A 21,998-nucleotide genomic window follows, 5' to 3' on the forward strand; every position below is an offset into this window, starting at 1 on the left:
TACACCTCACAAAACCCCATGAGGAGATTCGAATATTCCCATTTTACATATGAAGAAACTAAAGCAGCAAAGGAACATTAAATAGCTTGCTTATGGTTCACACAGAATGGGGGAGGTGGGATTCAAACCCCAAAGACAGATGCTGTGATCAACCAAGAACTACATGACTAACATTACAACACTGGAAATACCCAGGAGGAGCTGGGTCTCCAGGTCTAGGGACCAGTAGGAACACAGGCTAAGAGGCCCAAGAGACCCACGTGGCTGTTTAAGGCTCACCTGTGGGTAAGTAGACAATGCTAAAGTGGGCAAGGAGATTCTATCAGAAAAGACTTCAGAGGCACAATCAGAAAGTGAAGTTTATCTCACAGGCAATGGGAAGTTGCTGGGGGTGTTGGAGGAGGGCTGTGACAGGGTAAGAGCTGAAGAGCTGAGGCTACAAGATGTATTCAATCAGGAGAAAGAGCGGACTGAGGGGGAATTGTAAGTGTGGTGCAGTGTGGCAGAGATGTTCTCCTAGGGTGACCTGTCCTGCTAGCTTGGAGCAGATCATCGGTTCAGAAAGCCTGAAAGCTTACAGGTGGTCTTTCCCTGCTGGGCATAAGTGCTACTGGGGGGCACAGGGAGGATGGTGGGTAACATTCCATGGGCAACAACAAACTTTGATCTCTGACCTTTCTCTCTTAGGGCAGAAACACAGAATTTGAATTCGAATTTCTTAGCAGAAACACAGAATATGACTTCTCGATGGCTGTGTCCCTATACCAGAGATGCCCTAGATCTATTATCCATAGGTCTGTGACTCCCTCTCTGCCCTACGTCTCTCCAGGGAAGCTGCAAAGGGCTTGACTCCATTTCCTCTGGCATTGGCTGATTCTCTGGAAGTGTCCATTCAACTTTCCAGATCTGGAAGCCTTCACCACCCCCTCCACCCTTACTATCACCAGCACAGCTGGCTCTTCCCCTGGCATTTTGCCCAATGCCATATGTGCCACCCCATCTGCTGGTAAATTCTTGACAAGGAGACAAGGATGGGTAGCTGTGCTCTCTTTCTCTCCCAACGACCATGCTGGGCATTTGCCTAGTCCTATGTAGTTATTTTGAAAATTGGGAAACAAAGGCCTGGAGTTGGGGGCACAGGGCTACCCCAGAGCTGAGCACTCTCAAACCCCAAATCAGAGGAGTTAGATATAGAAAGCAAACAGGATGGGGCCAAGAGAGAATGAAGCCATCTCCCCCTTTATATCCAAAAGCTCCAAGGCCACATCCAACTCCAGAGCCCACCTTATTGTGGATTTGCTCAGCATACACCTGACCTCTAATCTCTGCTCTGGTGTAATACCCAATTCTCTAGCTCCTGACCCAGGCTGCTTCTGAGTTATTCCTGAGACCCTCCAAGGCATGGAGTGGAGAATTTCCTGGAAGAAACTATGGCATCCTACCTTCCTGCTTCCCCTAGGTGGTGAATAAGATCTAGGACAGGAACCTATGTTGTATACGAGGAAGAGAGAAGCCATAGGGACTGAAGGGTCCCAATCTGGGCAGATCCAGACCCAGTGGAGATCTCTGCATATGACTGAGTGTCTATGACGCATCCCAGAGAACCCTGCCTACTGGTTCCTGTGCTCACACAGGTGGGACAGAAGTCTCAACTTTCTCCAGCCTTGGGTGGGTAGTACCTTCATGGATGGCCACTAGCTCTGGCCCCCACCTCCCCCTCGGGCGCCATCCCTGATTAATGATCTTGTCTTTCTGATTTATGAGCAGCCCCTCCAGACGAGGGTGGGCGCCCCTTATGGCCCCGCCCGCCCCGCTCAGCTGGAGTAGGAGAGAATTATTAAATAAACATCCATACGTCATTCCTCCCCCCCCCCGCCCCCCTATGCTGGTTGCGCCGAACCCGTGCGGCCCGCTCCAGCACTGACACGGAGCAGCTGCGGTGATTCATGGGCAGCCGGGCCCCGAGCCGCGGCCCATACATCATGCCAGCAGCACTCGCGGCCCCGGCCGAGATAAACTGATCAACCACAACGGGCTGGAATGAATTTATGACAACACAAAATGGAGGGAAACAAATGGGAGGTGACCCTGGGCCACCGACCCAGCCCTGCACCGGCCTGCAATCCACTCTCCTGGCAGGAGGCAAGATGGAACACTGGCCCTGGAATGAAGAGGCTGCCTTTTAACCCCAGGCAACCTAGCCTCCAGCAGAGAGAGGGGTGGGGTGCGGGGAGTTAAGCAATGGCCAACAGCAGCAACTCCAGGCAGCCAGAGCTGGACAATACCACCTCTTGGGGCCAGAACTGGCCTTGCACGGGCTTCTGGAAAGACAGTAAGATGCCCAACTGATTTGCTTGTGGCTCCTGGGGATCCGGGCCAGGGGCTGCCCAGCCCCATGTGAAGTGCTAACAGATCCCCTTTTCCCCTGCCAGAGAACCCAGGCCAAAAATTCCTACCAGAAGTGATGAGACCCAATGCTCCTGCCTAAAACCCACTGCAAGCGCCACCCGGGACAAGAAAAATGAAACCAATTTAGCTCCCGATTAAGAAACAGAAACTGGAGATGAATCAAGTGCGCCGGCTGGGCTGGGCGGCCATACATCACATTCCCGGGCGGAGGCCGCCGCAGCGGGCCGGCAGGCAGGCGGACTACTCCTCCCTCCGCCAAGACTCCCAGGGCTGTGGCCCAGTGATCAATTCACAGAGTCATGCTTAGCACCAGCTGGGCCCCAATGCCCGTCGTGTGCCCAGGGCTGCAGGATTAAGTTGCGTTCTGGAGGCCAGGAGCCTTAGCAGCAGGCCTTCCTGCTAGCAAAGAGCCCCTCTCTCCCCTCTCCCTCTGAACTGCCATTCCAGAGGCCCCCCTCCTGGCCAGACACTCACTTCTCGATGTCACTATTCTTGCAGGTCTTCTGCATGGCTTCCTGCTTGCTGCTCTCACCGTTGCTGGTAGATGGCATCTCTGCTGGGACAGAGGGGCAACTCATACTCTGGCCAGACTGGGCAGCACAGGTGAGGGGCTGGGCCTGAGTCAGTCACCACCACCCAAAGAGGTCTCCTCTACCCATTAATTACTCCTGTGGTGGGTCAGGACTTACCGTCACTGGCCCATTTAGAGAACTCGGGCGTGATGCGTGTGCTGGGAGGGCCGCCACTAGGGAAAGGAGAAGAAAAGAACAAAGTGAGCTCTAAAGGCAGGTGGGGGAGCCCTGAGAGTGGGTACTAGGCTGACCCCTGCCTCAGGACTTCCCACCCCTCTATCCCACCCACCCAAGCCTGTGCCCACACTTGCTTTAGGACTGCACCCCGGAGTGCCTCTCTCTCCTTGGCTTCACCAGGCTCCTCGCCTGTGCAGGGGATGACGTCAGCTTCTGTGTATCTGGCATGGTGGTCAAGGACAACAGATCCTAGTTTACAGTAGGCCATGAAGGTTGAATCCTAGTTAAAGCTCAGACACTGACCCCAAAGGGGGGGGGGGGGTAGATGGTAGGGGCAAGTACCAGAGGTGCTGGCTACTTTTTAAATTCCGTTTGACCTGTCCCACCAGCCCCACCTTGTCCCACAGTGCCCCAAGGATACTGTGGCTTCCCATACTCCAGAGTGTCATCCCCATCCACATCCAGGTCAGCATCACTGTCCGGATTCTCCTTGCCGCTGCACATGACGAAGCCAGAGCCTGTGGGAAGCAGGACGTGAGGAGGGCCAGGGGCCAGCAAGACTAGGCCAAGAGTGCCCTTTCTGTTCTCCCTAGGTAGGGGTCAGGTTTTGGGCCAGGTAAGGCTCAGAAATTTGGGCCTGGAACATAGAAAGCCAATTACTTAGGTACTCGTGGCTCTGACATTCCAATCCCTTTCACTCTGCATACCTCATCCTTCTCTGCCACTTCCTGCTGCTCCTAGTGGTCTCTGCTCATAAACTAGACCATTCATACACTATGTTAGGTCCTCAGGAGACACCCAAGCTAGCCCTGCTGCCCACCTGTCTTCTAGGTCTAGGAAGAGCAGGAAGAAGACACAGAAATTCAGGTCTACAAGGCTATCCCCAACCAGGACCTGGGCATCCCCCTGTGTCCCATGGTCCAGCCTGACAGTCCATCAGAGGGAAGAGCAAACTGGCTAGGGCCAGTCAGAGGCACACAGCAAGACCCCCAGCCAATGTCCTGATTTTGGCCACCAGGTCCTTGCCAGCAAAAACACCAGGCAGCTGTTCAAATATTTGGTGTCTGAAGCGCCTGACATTAATTATTCATCTCCACCTCACTCAGCCCAGATTCCTGGACAAGTGCAGTTATAAAGGGATTAGGAAGGGACAGATGAGGGAGGAAGGCACGCACACCTGCTTCTGAAAGCAATCCATGAAGACAAGCAGGCTGGGTGGACACAGGGCCGTTGGCCAGGCAGGTGGCTGTCCCTACCAAGGTGTGCTTGGCCTAGCCACTGGTCGACCCCTGGCCAATGGGGAGGGGGAGAGCTGCTGAAGTCACATTAGGCCCCCTTACCTGCTATGTGCTCTGACACCCAAGACCACCCTTCCTGATGGCCAGGGTCAGGGGCCACAAAGCCGATTGCTTCTCCCTCCCTGCCTCTGACTCCTCTCAGTGGACTGAGACCATACCCTATTGGCCAGCATAGCAACCATGCCAGGACAGAGAGAGATGAAAACAATGGAATCTGTGGCAAGTAGAAGCAGCAAGGAAATCATCAAAGAGATGAGGAAGCAGCTCAGGGTTCTGTCTGATAATCTCATAAATTTCTTCTCATCCATTCTTTCCACTCTCATCAGGATGACAATCTTATAACGGGTCCTCTAGCCTCTTGTCTATTCCTTTATCCTGCTTACCATATGGCTCTGACCATTCCTTTCCCAGCTCCAAAACCAGCTATGGCTTCCCACTGCATACAAAATCTTCTCAGCCAGATCCGTCAAGATGTGGATGCACCTACTTCTCCACCTTTGCTCTTTTTCTCATTTTACTCCATAAGCCAGATGCTTACAGATAGGCTATTTACTGCTCTTCAGAAAACCCTGTATATCCTGTTCTTGAGACTTTAGCTTATGCTATTCACTCCATGTGGAACGTTCTCCATCTTTCAAGTCCATTTCCAAAGCATTTTCTTCCTGATCTTTCTTCTCCCATCTGCACCTCTGGTCTCTGGTCTCACAAAGGCTCCATCCATCCCAAAGGCAAACAGCACAAGGGAAAGAGAGAAGCTAGGCACTGCCTAGGCTCCACCCCTCCCCGACAATCCTCATTTCCCCCTCTACACTGAGGCATCAACAAACTCGAGGCAGCAGGCAGGTCAGCAGCAGGGCCATTAAGCTGAGAAAACACCAAGTTACAGCTCTGTCTCCTGTTCACAGCCAGGTATCCTGACAAGCAATTCCCTCCTTGTGGGTGAGTGGCACCTCTATAAACCCTCTGACAGTTTGGGAGACAAACTCTGCCATCAATCAGAATGTAGCTATCAGGTTCACTTACAGCCTGTGCCCCCGAACCCTGCCAACGCCCCCGCCCCCACGTACATGCAGCTCAGCAGTCAGCCTCCCATCTTTGCCTCAGCCTGGCCCTGCCCAGCCCTGCCTGGTAAGTGGACAAAAAGGAAAGCAAAGAATCCATGGCAAAGCTGATAAAACAGGGTACCCCAAAGATGCCAGGAAAGGTCCCAGTTTCTCAACACAGAAAGTAGCCCTATGGCCTGAAGTCCTCTCCTCTGACAGGCCTAGAACAGGACTCATACTCCAGCAGACCATAGCTACTGTGCTTTCCCCAACCCTACGTGTTTGCTCGTGTTCCTGTGCTTTTGTACATCTTATTACCTCTTCTCCCTCCTGGTCTACAAAACAAATGCCTGCTTGTTCTGCAAGTCTGACCTAGCTCAACCACGCTTCCTGCTAGGAACTCACAGTGCCTATATGCATAGCTGCTCCAGAAATACTTCCGCAATGAACTCACCTCAGGAATATTCTTTCAGCCTTTACTGAGCTCATCCTCTGCCTGGGTTGGCATTGGAGACAAAGAATTTCAAGATGTGATCCCCACCCTCAAGGTGCTCAGTGTGGAGACTTCCCCAGGTATTTCTATACAGATAGGTGTCCTTTCCTTGGTGTCCACATGGACTCCTATGGAACTCCAAAGTCATTACATGTATTGTCATGGTCCCTCACTGACTGAAAGCCCAGGTCTGACTCACTACTGTGATCTCAGCACCATCCAGCAGAGCTGGCCAGGCCCAGAGCAGGTGCTATACAAGACACCCCAGCAGAAATGACTAACCACTGATGATACTGTTCTACTAAGTGCTGAGAGCCCTGCGTCAGAAAGGAGGCTGAGGTGTGAAGCCACTCAGGATACAACCTTCCCTATCAGCTTCCCCCAGCTGGGTGGTAACCTCCTGCTCCTCTGACCAGCCAGGCAGGACAGAGAGCATGGCACATCTTATCTGCCAAGGAAAAGGCCTGTCTCTGGTCTGAGCAGTTCATTCTGACCCTGACCCCATCCTGCAGTGGAGACAGATGTTGGGAACTTCTTCCTACCCCCACAGGTGTTCAGAACGGGCTGCCACTGCCAATTTCCCTCTTATGCTGCCCCAGCCTGCTCCAACCTCCTTCCCAGCACATTAAACTTTATTTTCTTAATGAAATGTCACTTGCTGACTTCTGGCAGAATCATAATAAAAAGAAACGGCCATAAAGCCATTTTACGCAGACAGCGCCCCCACCAGCTTGCCCCCCCCCCCCCCTTCCCTGGTTTGAGGGGAAAGCTCCACAGTCATTTTATGTTCTCAGCTGCTGGCACATCCCAAGCCAGTACTCAGAGGCAAGATGGCACACAGAGCTCCTTTCCAAGCCTCTGGCTCCTGTTCTGTATAGCTCTGGGGATAACAAGCAAGCTGCCACTCCTGCTGCTGCTATCCAGGGAAGAGACTCAGCTCCCTGGACCTCCAAGATGACCTGGAGTACCCTTTAGTCAGCAGGGGAGGCCCCTTGCTATGGCTCAGCCCCACCTAAAGTAGCACAATGTGTTGGGCTGCTGTCTATAAGCAAACTGAGCCTGATGGTCAATGACACTCAGTAGAGTGGGTTCTGGGAGGGTGGGCAGTGTGAAAAAATCCCTTCCCTGCAAATGAATACTTAGCAACAGAGAAAAAGAGGATTCGGTACAGAAATGATAAGCAAGTCTAAATTTTATAAAAATAACCCCTCTCCCATAAACTCATTTCTTCCTGGCTCATTGAGGAGAAGAAAAAAAAAAAAAAATCAGTGTTAATTTAATCAATTGATTAGGTGATCGATTGAGAAACTGGAGATGCCCGTTTACTGGGGGCACTAACGTCCTGGAACCTGAAACCACAAAAAAAAGGAGCCATCAATTTCCTCACCTGCTGCTCCTAACAAAACCAGAGCCCAGGGAGAAAGGAAAGTCTTGGGGCCCTCCAGAGGCTGTGCTCTTGTGGCGGGGGCGGGGGGGTTGTGTGTGTGGGGAGGAGACAGGGGCAGCAGCTTCCGGAGAGTTTTACACTGGAATTAGTTACAGATGCAGTTACGGTGTCTTGTGTAAACGCCATCGATTGGGGAGCTGACAGTCTGGGGAGCTGCGATGCGGGACAATCAATCGGCCTGCAGTGTCACCTGCCACCTCGCTGAACAGTTGACAATGCAATTATCCAGTGTGGAGGCAGGGAGTTGGCGTGTGTCAAACGCACTTAGCCACTTTCCGGGCCTCCTCAATAACGCGTTTCACTGCCTCACGTCAGGAGAGACGCAGAGAGACAGACGCCGTTTAAAACCATTGATACTTGCTCCTTCTGCTTGCACTCCCTCTGTCCCAGCTTAACAATTGTGTTCCAAAAGGCGATTAAATCCCCGTCAGTTGCCACAGGGGACAGAGGTGCCCTGCTCTTTGCCACCTCTTCTCACCCCTCCCACCAGGCGACAGTTATAACTAAAGGTGGTAGGGAGCTGGAAGGCAGCAGCCCTAACCCTCTCCATATCAAGACTGCCTACAGCAGTCAGCTGTTCCAACACCTGTCACTGACCAGACAAGGCAGCACGGCTGCACTGGAGAACATTTTTAGCAGCTGGGGCTCCCACTTTCTGGGAACTAACATGCCAAAGGGAGCAGGGGCTAGGGGAAGGCCTACTTCTCTGTGCCCTTGGACTCACAAAACCTCTCATTCCCTGACTCAGAATCTCATGACGTTTTAGCAAGCAACAGCCAGTTAAAAAATCTGTGCCACAGCTACCCTGCCTGTCCTCTCCATGAGATCTCATCCCAGACTACTTGGAAGCAGCCTAAATCCAAGACAGGAACCTGAGAAAGATGCAGTCCCAAGGCTAGGATCTGGGCAGGGCAGAGGCCTGAAGAGCAGTTCTCTTAGTCCCCATAGTCTCCCTCCCCTCCACCTGTTTGCTTCAAAGGGGCTCAGTGCTGGATTCTAGTAATGTGTTTCCCCGCCAGGGCTCACAGAGACAGCTGCAGCACCTTCTATTTCCTGTGCAGCCTCCTGGGAAATTTTTCCATCTTGCCACCCTTGTGCCTGCCACATCACTGTCACCTTATCTGAAATCAACCAGTCGTATGTCCTCTCTCCAGCCTGTCCACTCCAGATATGATAGGCTCCAGGCTCCCCAAATCCAGCTGGGTGAACTTTCACTGGCAACCAATCCAGGGGAGGGATCAAAGCTCAACATGAGTCTCTTCTCTAGGACCCAGGACTGGAGATAGAAAATGAGGAAAGGTGTGGTTCGTCTGTCACATACCTTCTTGACTACAGATTGGAGTACGTTTGTCCTCAAGGGCTGTATAATTAGGTTTTCCCTGGGGCCTGCTACTCTAGCCCAGAGGCTTCTTGCTCTGCTCAGGGCTGGCATGGTGCCCCAGAAGAGTATCTTTTACTCCTAGCTGCTGAACTCTCTCAGGGGAATGTTGGTGACGCACTAGGCCACCCTCTATGCAACTATAATGCTGGGTGGGAGGAAACAGCAGTAGCAGGTTAGCAAACCTAAGGTACTGAGAGGTCCAACAGCTTAGGCACACAGTCCAGAATTTCTGAGAACCAAGAAGGCCACAGTATTTCCTAGACACTGAAAGTTTTAGGTCTTCCAACCTACTCTCTTGAAATCTTTATTTTCTTTAGCCTCTTAAAGATCTATGTCCAGCTGGACCTATCCTGGTGCTTACCTGTTCTGTCTGGTCCTTCATTTTGTTCTAAAGTCCCAATGCCAAACACTCCTGGGCCTGAGCTATCCAGTCTTGCCCTCAATAGCCATAGGTCCAACTGCAAGGCCCGTTCCCCTTAGTCAAGTGTCTCCACCAAAACTCTCGCTTGTTCACTGGCTCCACAGCAGATTATGTTCAAGGTAACAGATCTGCTCCATCAAACCAGTTCCCAGTGGGCCTGGTGGGAAGCTTTGCTGAGGATGACGAAGGGGCCCTGGTCTGGGGGAAGGAATAGGGGATGATCGGATACAGGAACTTATCTGCAATTCTTCAATTCTTTCATATCTAACAAGGACAGCAATCTCTGTTCTGTCAGCACGCACAGCGCAGCTTAAATGGGCCTCACTGCTCGCCCGCTCATCCTGCCTCTGCTCCCTCTCTCTGAAGTCGGCTGGGCAGCTTCTTCAGCCGGCGTTATCACTCCCTCTAACCGGTCTTGGCAGGCAATCTAATTCCTCCTGAAAAGGTCACCGCCATTTTAACTGCCTTTCAATCACATTAAGCACGCGCTGCCCGGCTTGCGGCCCGGCCCGCCCGGCGGGCGATCAATGCACCACACTGACACCAGCCCGCCTGGCGGGGCCACACCCAACCCCCCAAGAGTTGGGGCCTACCAGTCCTGGCCAGGGAGTGTAGACTGACAGATGGCCAGTTTCTGCAGACAGGGTTTCAGGGGGCAGAGGCAGTCGGGATCAACCAGGGCCTCCTTTGATGCCCCCCCCCACTGAGGAGCCTCAGCCTCCTCTGCTCCACTGTGCCCTGCTCTCTGCCTCGTGGCCCCCGCTGATCTTGCTGTAAAACAGCCTTTCAAGTCTGCCTGTCTTTTGACTGCACTAAGCTGTTTAAGAGGCAGCAGCGGCTTCTATCAGGCAAGCTGGAACCATTCTCTGCAGATAAAGGCACCTCCGGCCCTGCTCCCTCTTCAAGCCTCACTCTCATTCTCGCTCTCCAAATCGCTCAAAGAAAAGCCCCCTTTGAACTCCCCTCAGGAATTCTTGAAAGGAACAACCTCATAGTGTAAACACTCAGGGAAAACTGACACCCGCCCAGGGCCTAAGAGCACCACACACCGGCTCTGCAAGTGCATCCCAGCGCGGGGAAATACTGTCAAATCAGCAGGCCTTATGCAGCTTTATCCCCCGTAAGCCTTGTCTGGTGCCCAGAAACCATCAGGTCCAGATCTGTGCCAAGAAACCTAAGAAGTTGCCACAGTAATAGAAGGCGTGAGTATTTCCAGCTGCCAACAGAGCGAACCCAGAGCAGCATCCTGCAACTGACCCTGCATGGGCTGTCACCAGACATCTGCGTGTACCATTCCCAGGATCCTGGTCTTTGCCACTCATCTTCTCAGGGCCTCAAGCACTCTAAAACTCTGGGACAGGACAACAGCGAAGTGGCAAATGAACTCTCCACTCAGGCTCGGGCAATGGGTTGGGCTGATTTACCTTCCTGATTTACACTCTGGCTTGCCCCAGATGCTTGGAGAATGAGAGAAACCCAGAAGCATAATGCCCCACCTGGGCTTGCCCCCCTTCACGTATCCAGTCTGCACTGCACGGCACTATGGAGACCACTCCTCAAAACCAGCCCATGCAGCAAAGCCCCCATAAGTCAGACACCCTCTTCCCAGCTGCTGTGAGATTCCCCGGGGACCAAACACACCAGGACTCCCAAGGGTGTTGCCCAGAGAATTGGAGGCAGATGGGAAGCAGACTGGTTCACTTAATGATTGTAAGGTGCAGAGCCAGCTGTGCTTGTGCACAGAGAGCCGGAGGCCAGGAGGCAAACTGCTTCCCTTTCCTCCTGCCCAAAGCAGAGGAGTCTGACAAGAGAACACGACCCTGGGCATCCAACCTGTGTACTGTTTGACCTGGTGAGGGGTGGGAGACTTCCACTGAGCGAAGTCATATCCCTCCAAGGAGCTGGGAGGGTAATGGAGCTGTGCAAAGCCCTGTAGACCCCTCTGCAGCAACTGGGGAGCCCAAGGGAAGCAAGGAGCAGCTGGGCCCAGGCCCCTCTTGCTTCAGGGCAGAGGGCACCCAGGGAGAAGGGATGGGATCAGAGCTAAAATTAGATTCACCAATGAAGCTCAGGGGAGGTCAAATTTTGCCATAACTCACTCTCTCCTCTGTAACTGATTTCCCTGACGTGGGGTTGAGGAGGAGGAGGAAAATCCAATGTGTTTGCCTGGAAGCCCTGAGGGCCCCCAGTGCTGGAGGTGTACAGCAGGTTGCTGGATTCTCATTTATCAGCCTTAAGAGGGATGGAGTGATAAATGCATAACCGTCCCTTTAATATTTTATGCAGGTGCTAACGCGGCTTGGCTGTCACCTTCAATGCATCACCCGAGGCTGAGAGCCCCCCTCGTCATTCCTAGCTTGCAGCCTCACAATTCCATTTCCCCACCCAAATACATCCATTTTAATATGCACATCACAGGCAGGCAGCACGGTCACAAAGGAGCCCCGCCAGCAGCAGTTCCCACGTGGTGGAACGGATGACCAGCCACCAGCCCTGGCCTCTTGGCTCCCAACAGATGGATACCCAGCAGAGGCCTGGCCACCAGAATGCCACTGCTTATGTGTCAGCTGCTTGTACCTCGGAAACCACCTTCCAGGAGAGTGGTGGCCCGTATCCGCTTCTGCCCGCACCACTCATATTCCTCAAAGCGGTTGCTATTCTCATGCTCGATGTCCACAGCATCGTCCTCAGCCACACAGGAGCCTTCCCTCTGTGAAGAGCAGAGTAGGATCATGTGGGTCCCAGGCCACCACTACCTGCTCCCCAGGGTCTACAAGGAGGGCATAGCCCTAACCTCCAGCTTTGGTGAGCCAGATGGGCCTCCAGATCTAGGGTCCCTTTCACATAAACCAATCTGGAGGTCGAAGACCTGGGCCTCTTCCCAATTATTTTCCATTGGAGCCCCAGGGGAGGAGCGGAAGAGTGAAAACAAAGGAAGAGGGCAAAGAACAGAGAGGAAAAAGCTGCTGAGACCACATGGAGACCCCAACACAGCCCATAAATCTGGGGGTAGTCAGCAGCTAGTGTAGGGGAAGGGAGGGAGGAAGGGGTGAAGAGGTAGGTAGTGATGGCCCCTCTACCTTAGAAAGGCAATGCTCCACATGCCTACTCATCTCCTGCTCCGATCCTGCCAGGGGGCGGTTGCACAGGGGACATACCTGCCCTTCATCTTGCTTCCTCCGTTTCATTTTCCCAATCCGAGCTGCATGGAGAAACCGAAAACAAAGCACAGAACAGGCGAACGGTCACTGTAGCTCCCCTGGTCCCAGTGGAGCTGACACATCCTGACCCCTTGCCAGCCATTAGCCCTTTTGTTCAGTGCCTGATCTGGCCCTCATTATGCAGCGCCTTCTGCTCCTTTGGGGACCGAGCCTTGCCAAGAGCACCTGGGGAGGAGGCTGGTGGTAGGCCAGTGTAGTGTCCACTCTGGCCACAGCTGGCTCAAGTTCAATCCATACTTCCCTACCTGCAGCCTTCAGTAAGTCCAGTGAGCAAAGACATTCCAAGTTGCTAGATATCTGCCCAGAAACCCAAGACCATGGGCTCTCTTAAAGAACATCTCTTGGCTAGAACCCAAGGTCCCTCCAGGGGCCTGATTTGGCCTGCTGTTCACTCATCACCCTTTTTTTTGTTCCAGGGCCAAGGGCCCTGAGGTACAGCCCTTAGTATCCTACCTAGAATCCCTCAGGAAGATTTCCTCTCATGTCCAGATACCATTAAAAAAAAAAAAAAAAAAAAAAAAAAAAATATATATATATATATATATAGGATGCTTTATGAATTTGCATATCATCTTTGTGCAGGAGTCATACTAATCTTCTCTGTATCATTCCAATTTTAGTATATGTGCTGCTGAAATAAGCACTCCACTGGTCCCATTTTACAGAAGAGGAGACTGAGGCCTAGTCATACAGGTATAGAGGATCTGAATCAGAGAGCCCACAGTACTTTGAGAGGGCAGCCTTTACTGTGCCTACCCAAACCTGTTCTATCATTTCTAATCAGTGCAGGGGGCTGGCAGGCCCCTGAGGCAGACGGCTGCTTGCCACGCTGTCCCGCAGGGGGCTCAATTCCAAAGTGCACACTGCAAGCCCACAGCACTGCTAATTAATGCTGAGAGATGCAATCATTTCTAATTAGCTCACTAATCCCTCTCTGCAGCCCTCCTGTCACTGAAGCAGGAAGGGGTCAAAACAAGGGACTGCCCCCCTCCCCCTGCAATAGCAGAAGTAGAGCTAGCCACTCTGAGACCAGAGTGATTGGAGTGGCAAGACAATCGGGGAGAAAAATGTTCCCCATTGCAGGGCCAGGAAAAACTTTCTCATGGATATTGATCCTGGTGGGAAACTCATGAATGCAGTTTAGGTATGGGGGGACACAGGTGAAAGGTGATGTTACAATTTAGAGCTTCAGCTGTGTATCAGGCTCAGCATCAAATACCTTACACAAAGTAGCTCATTTAATTCTACATTCAACCTGAAGCAAGGCTGTATTATCCATTTTAACAGAAGAAACTCAAGGCTCAGCGAGAACTAGATACTTGTCCAAGTAGCTAAAAGTGGCAAAGGCAGGATAAGAAATCAGGCCTGACTCCATAGGTCAGAATGCTCTCCTGTCCTAAGAATCTCCCCACTGACTGATAGCAGCAACAAAGACTGATCCATGAGTGTGCCAGGGCAGCAAGAACATGCACTTGGGGACCTAGCTCTTGCCTACTGAGAGTCTGAGGCAGGGAGCTATTCCAACTCCAAACGAGTAACTCTAGAAAGACCTAAACCAACAGGAAAGCCATCATCCCACCAGGGTTGGCATGAAGTTTGAGACATCTTGGTCAGTAGCCTGGCCCTTATCTTCAACTTCCTGTGGTCTTACCCAGGAGAGGTGACTATGTTCCAGTGTCGTCCTTGATTTTGTGGACAAAGATCTAGATCCCCTCACCCTGACTGTCCTAACGCTTGGAATTTCAGACTTGAGTGACCTTGGCACCCTACAGCCATGGCTGGGATGGAGAAGGAATTCTAGATATCAGAAAGGCAAGGGGCCCTGGTGGTTCTTGAAGCCTGTATTGAGCAGTGTGCCAATACAAAGGGCCTATCATAGACTCCGATGACTGAATAAAGAAATGAATCTTACAGAATTGCCAAGGAGAGCGTGACACTGGACACTGTTCTTGCCCAAGCCACCCAGGACAGAAGATCCCTTGTAATCCCAGGAAAGCACCCTGTTGGGGTTAGACAACACCTGAAAATTCTCAAGGCATTGCCTTGCTGATGAAGGAACTCACCATTCACCTTCTAAATCCTGAACTAAGCTTACTAAAATGTAGGTAGGGAAAGGTCTGTATTTGCTTAAGGAGGTAACACGGCACGGTCACAGAAGCACAAGCTTTGAAGGTAAACTTCAGTTTAAATCATGGTTCAGTTACATCCCAGCTGTGTGTTTTTAAACAAATCACCTTCCCCTCTCGCAGCCTCAGTTTCCTTATCTACAAAATGTGTTACCACTTTCCTCTCAGAAGTGTTGTGATAATGATGCTTAACATGGGGTCAGCCCATAATGAATGCTTTCCCGTTCCCAGATTGGAGTTCAGCCAGGCAGCAGAAACCAAGTGGCAGGAGCTGGCCAGAGACCCTAAAGCCCCTTACAGCTAACACCCAGATATACCACACCCATGTCAGCACAAAAAGCTAGGATCATCCAATTGTGTTCAGCAAACAGCAATGCTCCAGAGGTTTGAATCCAAAAGGGGGGGGGGGCGCCAGGTACTGCATACACGACGTGCTTTCAGAGAAGGCCTCTAAGAGCTGTCGAGCCCACGCTGATCACCTTTGTGAAATGTGGGCCGACTGATAACTCAAAGAGCCCTGGGATGAGTTAGTTCCTGTTGCCGTGGGAACTCCAGATCTCACTGCATTGTCAAGTCTCAGCAGAGAGGCTGTATTCACACTACTGGGCACTGATTAAAAACTGGAAGAAAAACATTCTCAGCGCCCTGCCGGCTTGTACAGTGAGGTCCCAGCAGTTTGCAAATTCAAAGCTGAGCTCCCGAGTGGAATTGTGTAGCTTGTTCCTCATTCTCTGGTACTTATTGCCCGCCAGGGTTCTTGAAGGCCTTCAGAGAGGCGTGGGCAAGAGCTGGAACCATAACCTCCATTAGACAGACGGGGAAACTGAGGGCGGCCACCTTGGTTAGCACATTCTCAGGCGCTGTGACTGCGACGAAGCCAAATGGCCCCAAAGTCGAAGAGACCCAGGCAAGCCCGGAGCTTCAGGCAGTGAGGGAGGGAGGAGGCCGGGGGTGGGGCGGAGGGAGGGGCCGGGCAAGACTCACCATTCAGTCGGGTCTGCCGGTTGGCTCGCACTCGCAGGAAGGTCTGGGAGAAGATCCCGGGCAGAAGCAAAAAAAGAGAGCGTCAGGCGCGGCCTGGAGCCCTGACCCCCGCCCCAGCACTGGACCCCGGTCCCGGGCTGCCCCGCCCCAAACAGCCCGTAAACAAACCTACTTCCTCCCTCCCGCCGGCCCCCCTGCTCCGCCGGCCGTTCCGGGCCCTCGGCATAGCCGCCGGGGGATGCTCTAACGGGACCCCGTGGCCGCCGCACGGTGCCGCCCCAACCCCGGTCTCCGGCGCTCCGGGCCCTGCGGCCGCCCGGCCGGCGAGGGCGGCGATGCGGGCGGATTCCCCCCGGCTGCCCGGCGGCGGCGGCACCTCAGCTCCCACCGGCGGCGGCGGCCATGTTGGCCCTGATCACGTGATCCGCTGCCGTCGCGCGCCGGGGTGAAAGTTCACGATGGGGTTGGCGGGGGGGCGGCCGGACCAGGACCAGGAAACAGCTGCTCTTACTCCGGTAGTAACCGGCTGGGGCCGCTCTGGGGTCCCTCCCACCGTGCCCAAAGCCTACCAGCCCCAGTTTTAGACACTGCCGGGTCCTCCCACCCCGCTCCACGCGCCCTGCCCGCGCGGAGCTCCTTCAGTCCCAGAGCCTCAGCCCGGACCCCGGCCCTGCTGCTGGCGCTTTGCTGGGGAGGAGGCGTTTGGATTCCGGGTCGTCTCTGGGCAGTCCCACCGAATGTCCCAAATTGTCCCGCCCCAACCCCTAGCCTTTCTGTAGTCCCGTTGTTAGAGGATTCCCATTTCTGCTGTCTGCTGGACAGCCCCTTGAGCTTTCACGGGTACCTCACACCCACACAGCCAACGTGGAACTCAACATCCCGCAAGCAGCCGCTTTTCTCCTGGGTGCTCAGTTTGTAAGGGGATACTACCATCCACTCAGGTGTGCCCACACCGGAAACTTTAGAGGTGTCGTTGGCCCCACCCTCCTTCATTCCTCATACTCAGTCCAACTTTAGATTACAGGAAGTCTGTCTTTAAAGGTCTCTTAAATGTTCTCATCTCCACTTCTGCGCATTTCCTACTCATCTTTCCAGACCTAAGCAAAAATACCTTTCTTTTCCTCCCGTTAGAGTGCTTCCATCTCTACCCTCATTATAGCTCATACAAATTTGTACGGTGGGCTGACCACTCTAGGGTTGGGGTCATGTCTGAGTCATACAGGTGAACCCAGAGTCCCCGCATAGCGCTTGGCATAGGCAGGACATCCCTGAGTGTTTCTTCTATGACTACACCTGTCTTGGATGTCACTGCTTTGGTTCATAATCGTGTGAGCTTTCAAAATTTGTCTCTCACCTGGCCTTCTGGTCTTCAGTTTCTCTCCCTGACCATACTTCAGACAACAGACAGTGTAATCTTTGTATCATGCAAAATCGACCCTCTGTCCCTCTCCCCCACTTCTTTAAATCCTTCAGTGGTTCTCCACCTAGAAGATCTGTAGCATGGCACACAGGCCTTATTTGACCTGTTTTTGTCTTCAGACTCTTCTACCACTCTTGCGCTCTCCCTTTGCCATCTCCACACTCAGCTCTATAGAGCTAACTATATATAGTTCTTTGAGCACTTCATGCTCTGGACTCTGGGCTAGATTATCCTGCTGCTTCCATATCCCCTGCTTGGTTAACGGTTGTTCCTCCCTTCAGGACTCTGAGAAAGCTTCACTTCCCCCCCCTCCCCCCCCCAAGGTTGGGTTTGTTGCCTCCTCTGAGTTTTCACCATCCCTTGGCTTCCCTCTGATCTTGCATATGGTGATTACCTATGTGTCCCTTCTACGGTGGGGGCTGGTGGGGGCTGGTGGTGGTGGTGGTGATGATATCTCTCCAGTATCCAGTCACCCAGCACAGGGCATAGCATGCAGGAGATATCAGTGGTAATGGGAGAAGGATATTTACAATGGAACTCCCTGAGCCCAGTGCAGGGCTGGGAAACAGTTTAGGATTCAGGGCCAGACAGATCCAAATTCTGACTCTGTTCCTCATAATTTATGTGTTCCCCAAAAAGTCACACCCCCTCTCCAGGCCTGTTTCCTTAGCAGTAAATGGGGGACAATGAATCCTAGCCTTCACAGTTGCTATGAGGATAAAATGAGGAATGGTTAAGAGGGCTAACCCAGCAGGGGCTAAGTAAATGGGAATCCAAACCAGAAACCAACACTCCCTGCTTTCAAGACCTACACTGATGGGTTTTTTTTTTTTTTTTTTTTTTTTTAATCCAACATAACCAACCAACTAGTACATGCCAGGCATTGTGTAAAGATCAGGGGATGGGATATCCAGCTAGTCCCTGGGGTTTCCGGCTTCACCTCCTGCCAATTCCCCTTGGGTTTTACATGCTAACAAAAGTGAACTGCTAGCAAGTCCCCAAATACATCATTCTGTGTTACACCTCTATGCTCTTTACACAGTGTTGCCTTGAAATGGCAGACGAAGAATCTTCCTTGTTCATCAAAGTGAACTACTTGTGTTCTGAAACCGTGTTCATTCGTTACCTCTCTGTGAAACTTGCTCTGATAAACCCCCTCTTTACACTGCACTATCCCAGAAACTTATTTATAACTGTTACAGCACTTAAACACCAGGCTATAATTATTTATTTGCAAATCTAACCCCTTGAAGGCAAGGACACTGGGCCGGGCGTGTGTGAGTACAGGAAGGGAGTATAGAAGGATGGGACAATGTCCTTGCCTTGGAGGAGCTCCCAGTTTAGTGAAACAGTCATGCTCATTGTGATAGATTAAATGCAGCCATAATTCTTTGCAGCTCCTTCTGTCAAGAGGACAGAATCCTCATCCCTCGATTATGGGGTAGCTTTGGGACTTGCTTTGTCAAGTGATGTGTGAGTTCCAGATTCTAGGCCTCAAGAGCCTTTGCACTCTTGGCCTTCGTCCCCTTGGTGTGACACTGCCCTGAGGCTGCCAAGTAAGGAAGCCGGTCTAACCTACCAGAGGCCACATGGAAGAGAACCAAGACACCCTGATCTCCCAGAATGTGAGGCTTTCCAGCCTAGTCAGTCATCTAGCTGAATGAGCTGCATAAATGAGGAAAGGCCCAGTCAACTGAAAAAATCATGAGGAATAACAAATTGTGTTAAGCCACTAAGTTTTGGGATGGCTGGTTATATGTCAGTAAATAATGGAAACATAGATAAACAGGTGATCACAATATAGGATGATAAGAGTAATCATAGGGACATATAGGGTTTGTGAGAAGAGATAGCTAATCCAGAAAGGCTTCCTGGAGATGGTATTTGGGCAGGTTGTTGAAATATAAATAGAAATGTGATGGGATGGGGTAAAATAGTCCCATTAAAAGAAAACAGCATGCGTAAAAGTGTGCAGGCAAGAAAGGAATGGCACAGTCAGGGAGTAGTGAGCATTAATTCTGTGAGGATAGCTCATAGGATTCCTGGAGGGCAGTATTAGGAATGGAAGTATTAGCAATGGAAATACGGGTTGAACCTAAATCACAGAAGACCTTGGTGCCATGTCTTAGCAGGCTTTGCCTGTGCCTGACGGTAGTTCTTAGCTCAGCAGGTGCTGAGGCTGAATGCTGTGACTGAAGTAGAGAGGGTGGCAGGATGCACCCTAAGGGCAGGGCTCTGTCCATCCCTTTGGAGTGGAACTTTCTGTTACAGAGCCTTGTCTCCCTATCAGACCAGAATTCCCTGAGGTTGGGTCATTTCTCCACCTATGTTAGGGTTGTCTGGGTAATAGCAGTGTTTTTCAGGGGCCGGACTGGGCTGCCTGTCTTGAACCAGGGTTTATGAGAGGGGGATCCCTCCCTGGGGCTCACACTTAGGGCTATGCAGTTTGAGTCCCAGTACCGAAGCACCCAGCAGAGGAGGTGCCAGTGGAGGCTGGTGTCCACTCCCTTCTCTAAGCTCGCACCCTGATGCCGGACTGTGTCAGTTGGGAGGAAAGGGGGCCCAAGAGGAACATCTCTAATTCCAACAAAGAGTTCCTGTATGCCGGGGCAGTGACCCAGGCTCTCCAACCAGAATTGTAGGTCCCTGCTGCCTGTCTTTCCATATCAGATCAGGGCTTCTGAGTCAGGGCTGTTTTCTCCTTTCGTACTGGGCTCCCCAAGAAGCCCTTTTGCCATTGAGACCAATGTTTCTTAGAGTAGGGCCCTGTCTTTTCCATCTGACTGGGGTTCCCAAGGGCAGGGCTCTGTCTCTCCTCAGACAGAAGTTTCTGGGGGAGTTCTTTCTCTTTCTACCATAAAGGAGACCCATTTAGAGCTAGGATGTTACCCTTAGGCCCCCCTCTTGCTGTGATCTTTTAGGACTGTGTGATTACAACTTTCCTGTTTGCTCAAGGCACTCAGGCAGTGTCTTCTTGTCTCATTCTGGGTCTGATATGAAGGTTTGGCAGGATTGAATAGTTATTTGCTCAAGGGATCCTGGTTTGGAAGTCTGAAGTCTTCAGGGGATTTGGGGCTATGCCTCTGGGTCCCTCATGAAACCAAACCACATGGGATACCTATTGATGGCTTCAGAAGTGCTTACAGCCCACCAGAACCCAGGTGACCTTGCATTGCTCCTTAAAACCTATCTGTTTAAGGCCCACTCCCTGACACGTGTGCCTTCTGGTTTCAGTTAGGGGCACTAGACAAAGAGGGAACCAAATACAGTTCTGGCTTCTCTTCTCACCTCCCAAGGAGGGGAGGAATCAGCACCAGCATGCCCCTCTAAGCTTTCACCACGGGAGCTTCCATCTCATGCTCACACACTCCCTCCTCACCTGGTATCTGTCTGAATGGTGCAGGTCATCAGTGGCAGAGGAGTGTGGTGATGCTGTTGGAGACTCTCCTTCCCTCTTGATGGAAGCAGACAACAGGAGGGACTGGAAGAAGAAAAAGGACATGTCGCCTCAGGCCAAATGAGACCTCTAGTCGGTCAGTCCCCTAGGGTTCCCAGGCCAACAGAGCTTTTGGGAGAGGGCCATGGAGGGAGGCAGAGGGATAGAGGAACCACTCTTGAGATCCGGAAGGCAGGCTTTGAGGCCCTGAGGGTGTGGTTGTGGGAGAGGATGGCTTGATTTCAGGGATGGGTAGAGACCTCTGAGAGGGTCCAAACCTCGTGGACCCCAGGTAATCTCTGTCCCAGTGGGGTAGGACTCCCTGCCCACTCCCAGTTGGATGAGATAATACATGCTTTGTTCTCCCTTCACAAGCAGAGACTCTGGGACTGTTCTGAAGGATTGGGGGTAAAGCCGCATACCTGCTGCCCTGCCTGCCCCTAATACGGGCTGAAGGCAGCCCTGCTATGGAGACAGTAAATTAAATAGTATGTATGAGTTTCCTGCATGCAGCTAGGGATGTACGCTGGGTCCATTTATCCCTGCGCTGCGGCAATGACCCCAGCGAGAACCCTAGGAGAACTAACCCCCCCACGTCAGTCCCGCATGGCCTCTCCTACGTGCGCCTGCAGTGTAGATTAATAAACTGTCCGCTTTACATTGTGTGTGAGCGCCACAATCCTAAATACCACATGGCACGTTCAGCCTGCTCTTGCTGGCTCTTGCCAAGGCCTGTTCAGCTGCAACCTGGGGGCCTGGAGACCTGAAAGCAATCCCTACTTCCTTCTCCCACCCTTTCCAGTTTGCACAGCTCTGAGCCGGAAGCATACAAGCCCCTAGGAGGCCTCCCCAGCCGAGAAACCATGCCAAATCGCCAGTGACAGCCCAAAGAAAGCAATTTGGGAAAGATGGAGCAGCCATTTATCCTTCATCTCCGACCGAGCCTTAGGATGTGACCCGCATGCGGTGGCCATGCTGCACATCCTCAGGCAAGGGCCCTGGGAAGGGAGGGGCAGCTGCTGGTCTGGCAGGGCTCCCTGACTCAGCCTGGCCCCCCAGAGCTGGTGGAGGAAAGAGGCTGGGAAGGGCCTGCAACTCAGAGCCCCTTTTTTCACCCAGCCAGGCCCAGGGGGAGGCCTAGTGGGTGACTAAGCCCCCACTCCAGATCGAGGTGGTCTTTCAGGCAATGTCCTTTGCCTTCTCTGGTCCCAGGGAAGATGCTGAGGAGGGGAAACAAAGTGGGGTCCCTGCCCCCCACCATGAGAAAGCTTGCTCTTGTATGCTTGCTTTCTGTCTCTCTCTCTGTCTCTCTCTCTCATTCTCTCTGGGTTAGAAGCCCTGAGAGGCCCCAGCATTACACCTGGGGCAAGCAGAATAAAAAAAGGTCACTGGCGCTTTTTAAACATGGACCAAAAAGCAGTAAAATGTGTTTTGAAAAAAAAAATCCCGGCATTAAATCATGACTTTTTGCCTGGCTCTTCGCCTCATTAAAAGTGGCCTTTTGGAAGGTAAAATTATCATTGTAAGCGATAAGATCTTTAAGAAAATAATTCACGGCTTCTTCACCCTT

General features: G+C 52.2%; 1 protein-coding gene, 1 long non-coding RNA gene and 1 other non-coding gene across 5 annotated transcripts in view; 1 reads left to right on the forward strand and 2 right to left on the reverse strand.

Moving 5' to 3' along the window:
• The window catches only part of RNF220 (ring finger protein 220), a 224,732-nt gene that overhangs the window by 3,485 nt on the left and 199,249 nt on the right, over positions 1-21,998 (reverse strand). The window contains exons 4-11 of one of the 3 annotated variants that reach the window (XM_047873550.1): positions 20,372-20,473; positions 15,573-15,615; positions 12,400-12,443; positions 11,819-11,951; positions 3,580-3,676; positions 3,293-3,379; positions 3,099-3,154; positions 2,884-2,962 (exon numbers count right to left, since the gene is read on the reverse strand). In XM_047873550.1, coding sequence (XP_047729506.1) covers positions 2,884-2,962; positions 3,099-3,154; positions 3,293-3,379; positions 3,580-3,676; positions 11,819-11,951; positions 12,400-12,443; positions 15,573-15,615; positions 20,372-20,473 — 641 coding nt within the window. Of the gene's footprint in view, positions 1-2,883; positions 2,963-3,098; positions 3,155-3,292; positions 3,380-3,579; positions 3,677-11,818; positions 11,952-12,321; positions 12,444-15,572; positions 15,616-15,744; positions 15,987-20,371; positions 20,474-21,998 lie in introns of those variants that run through there. The other 2 variants (XM_047873549.1, XM_047873548.1) reach the window with 2 other exon arrangements.
• LOC125174165 (U6 spliceosomal RNA) lies at positions 13,000-13,106 on the reverse strand. The gene has a single exon (XR_007155295.1). It is a non-coding gene; the product is annotated as a U6 spliceosomal RNA (small nuclear RNA).
• Positions 16,044-21,438, forward strand: LOC125173899 (uncharacterized). The gene is made up of 3 exons (XR_007155183.1): positions 16,044-16,087; positions 20,396-20,525; positions 21,231-21,438. It is a non-coding gene; the product is annotated as an uncharacterized LOC125173899 (long non-coding RNA).

This window comes from Prionailurus viverrinus, chromosome C1 (assembly GCF_022837055.1).
Source record: "Prionailurus viverrinus isolate Anna chromosome C1, UM_Priviv_1.0, whole genome shotgun sequence".
Lineage (NCBI taxonomy): Eukaryota > Metazoa > Chordata > Mammalia > Carnivora > Felidae > Prionailurus > Prionailurus viverrinus.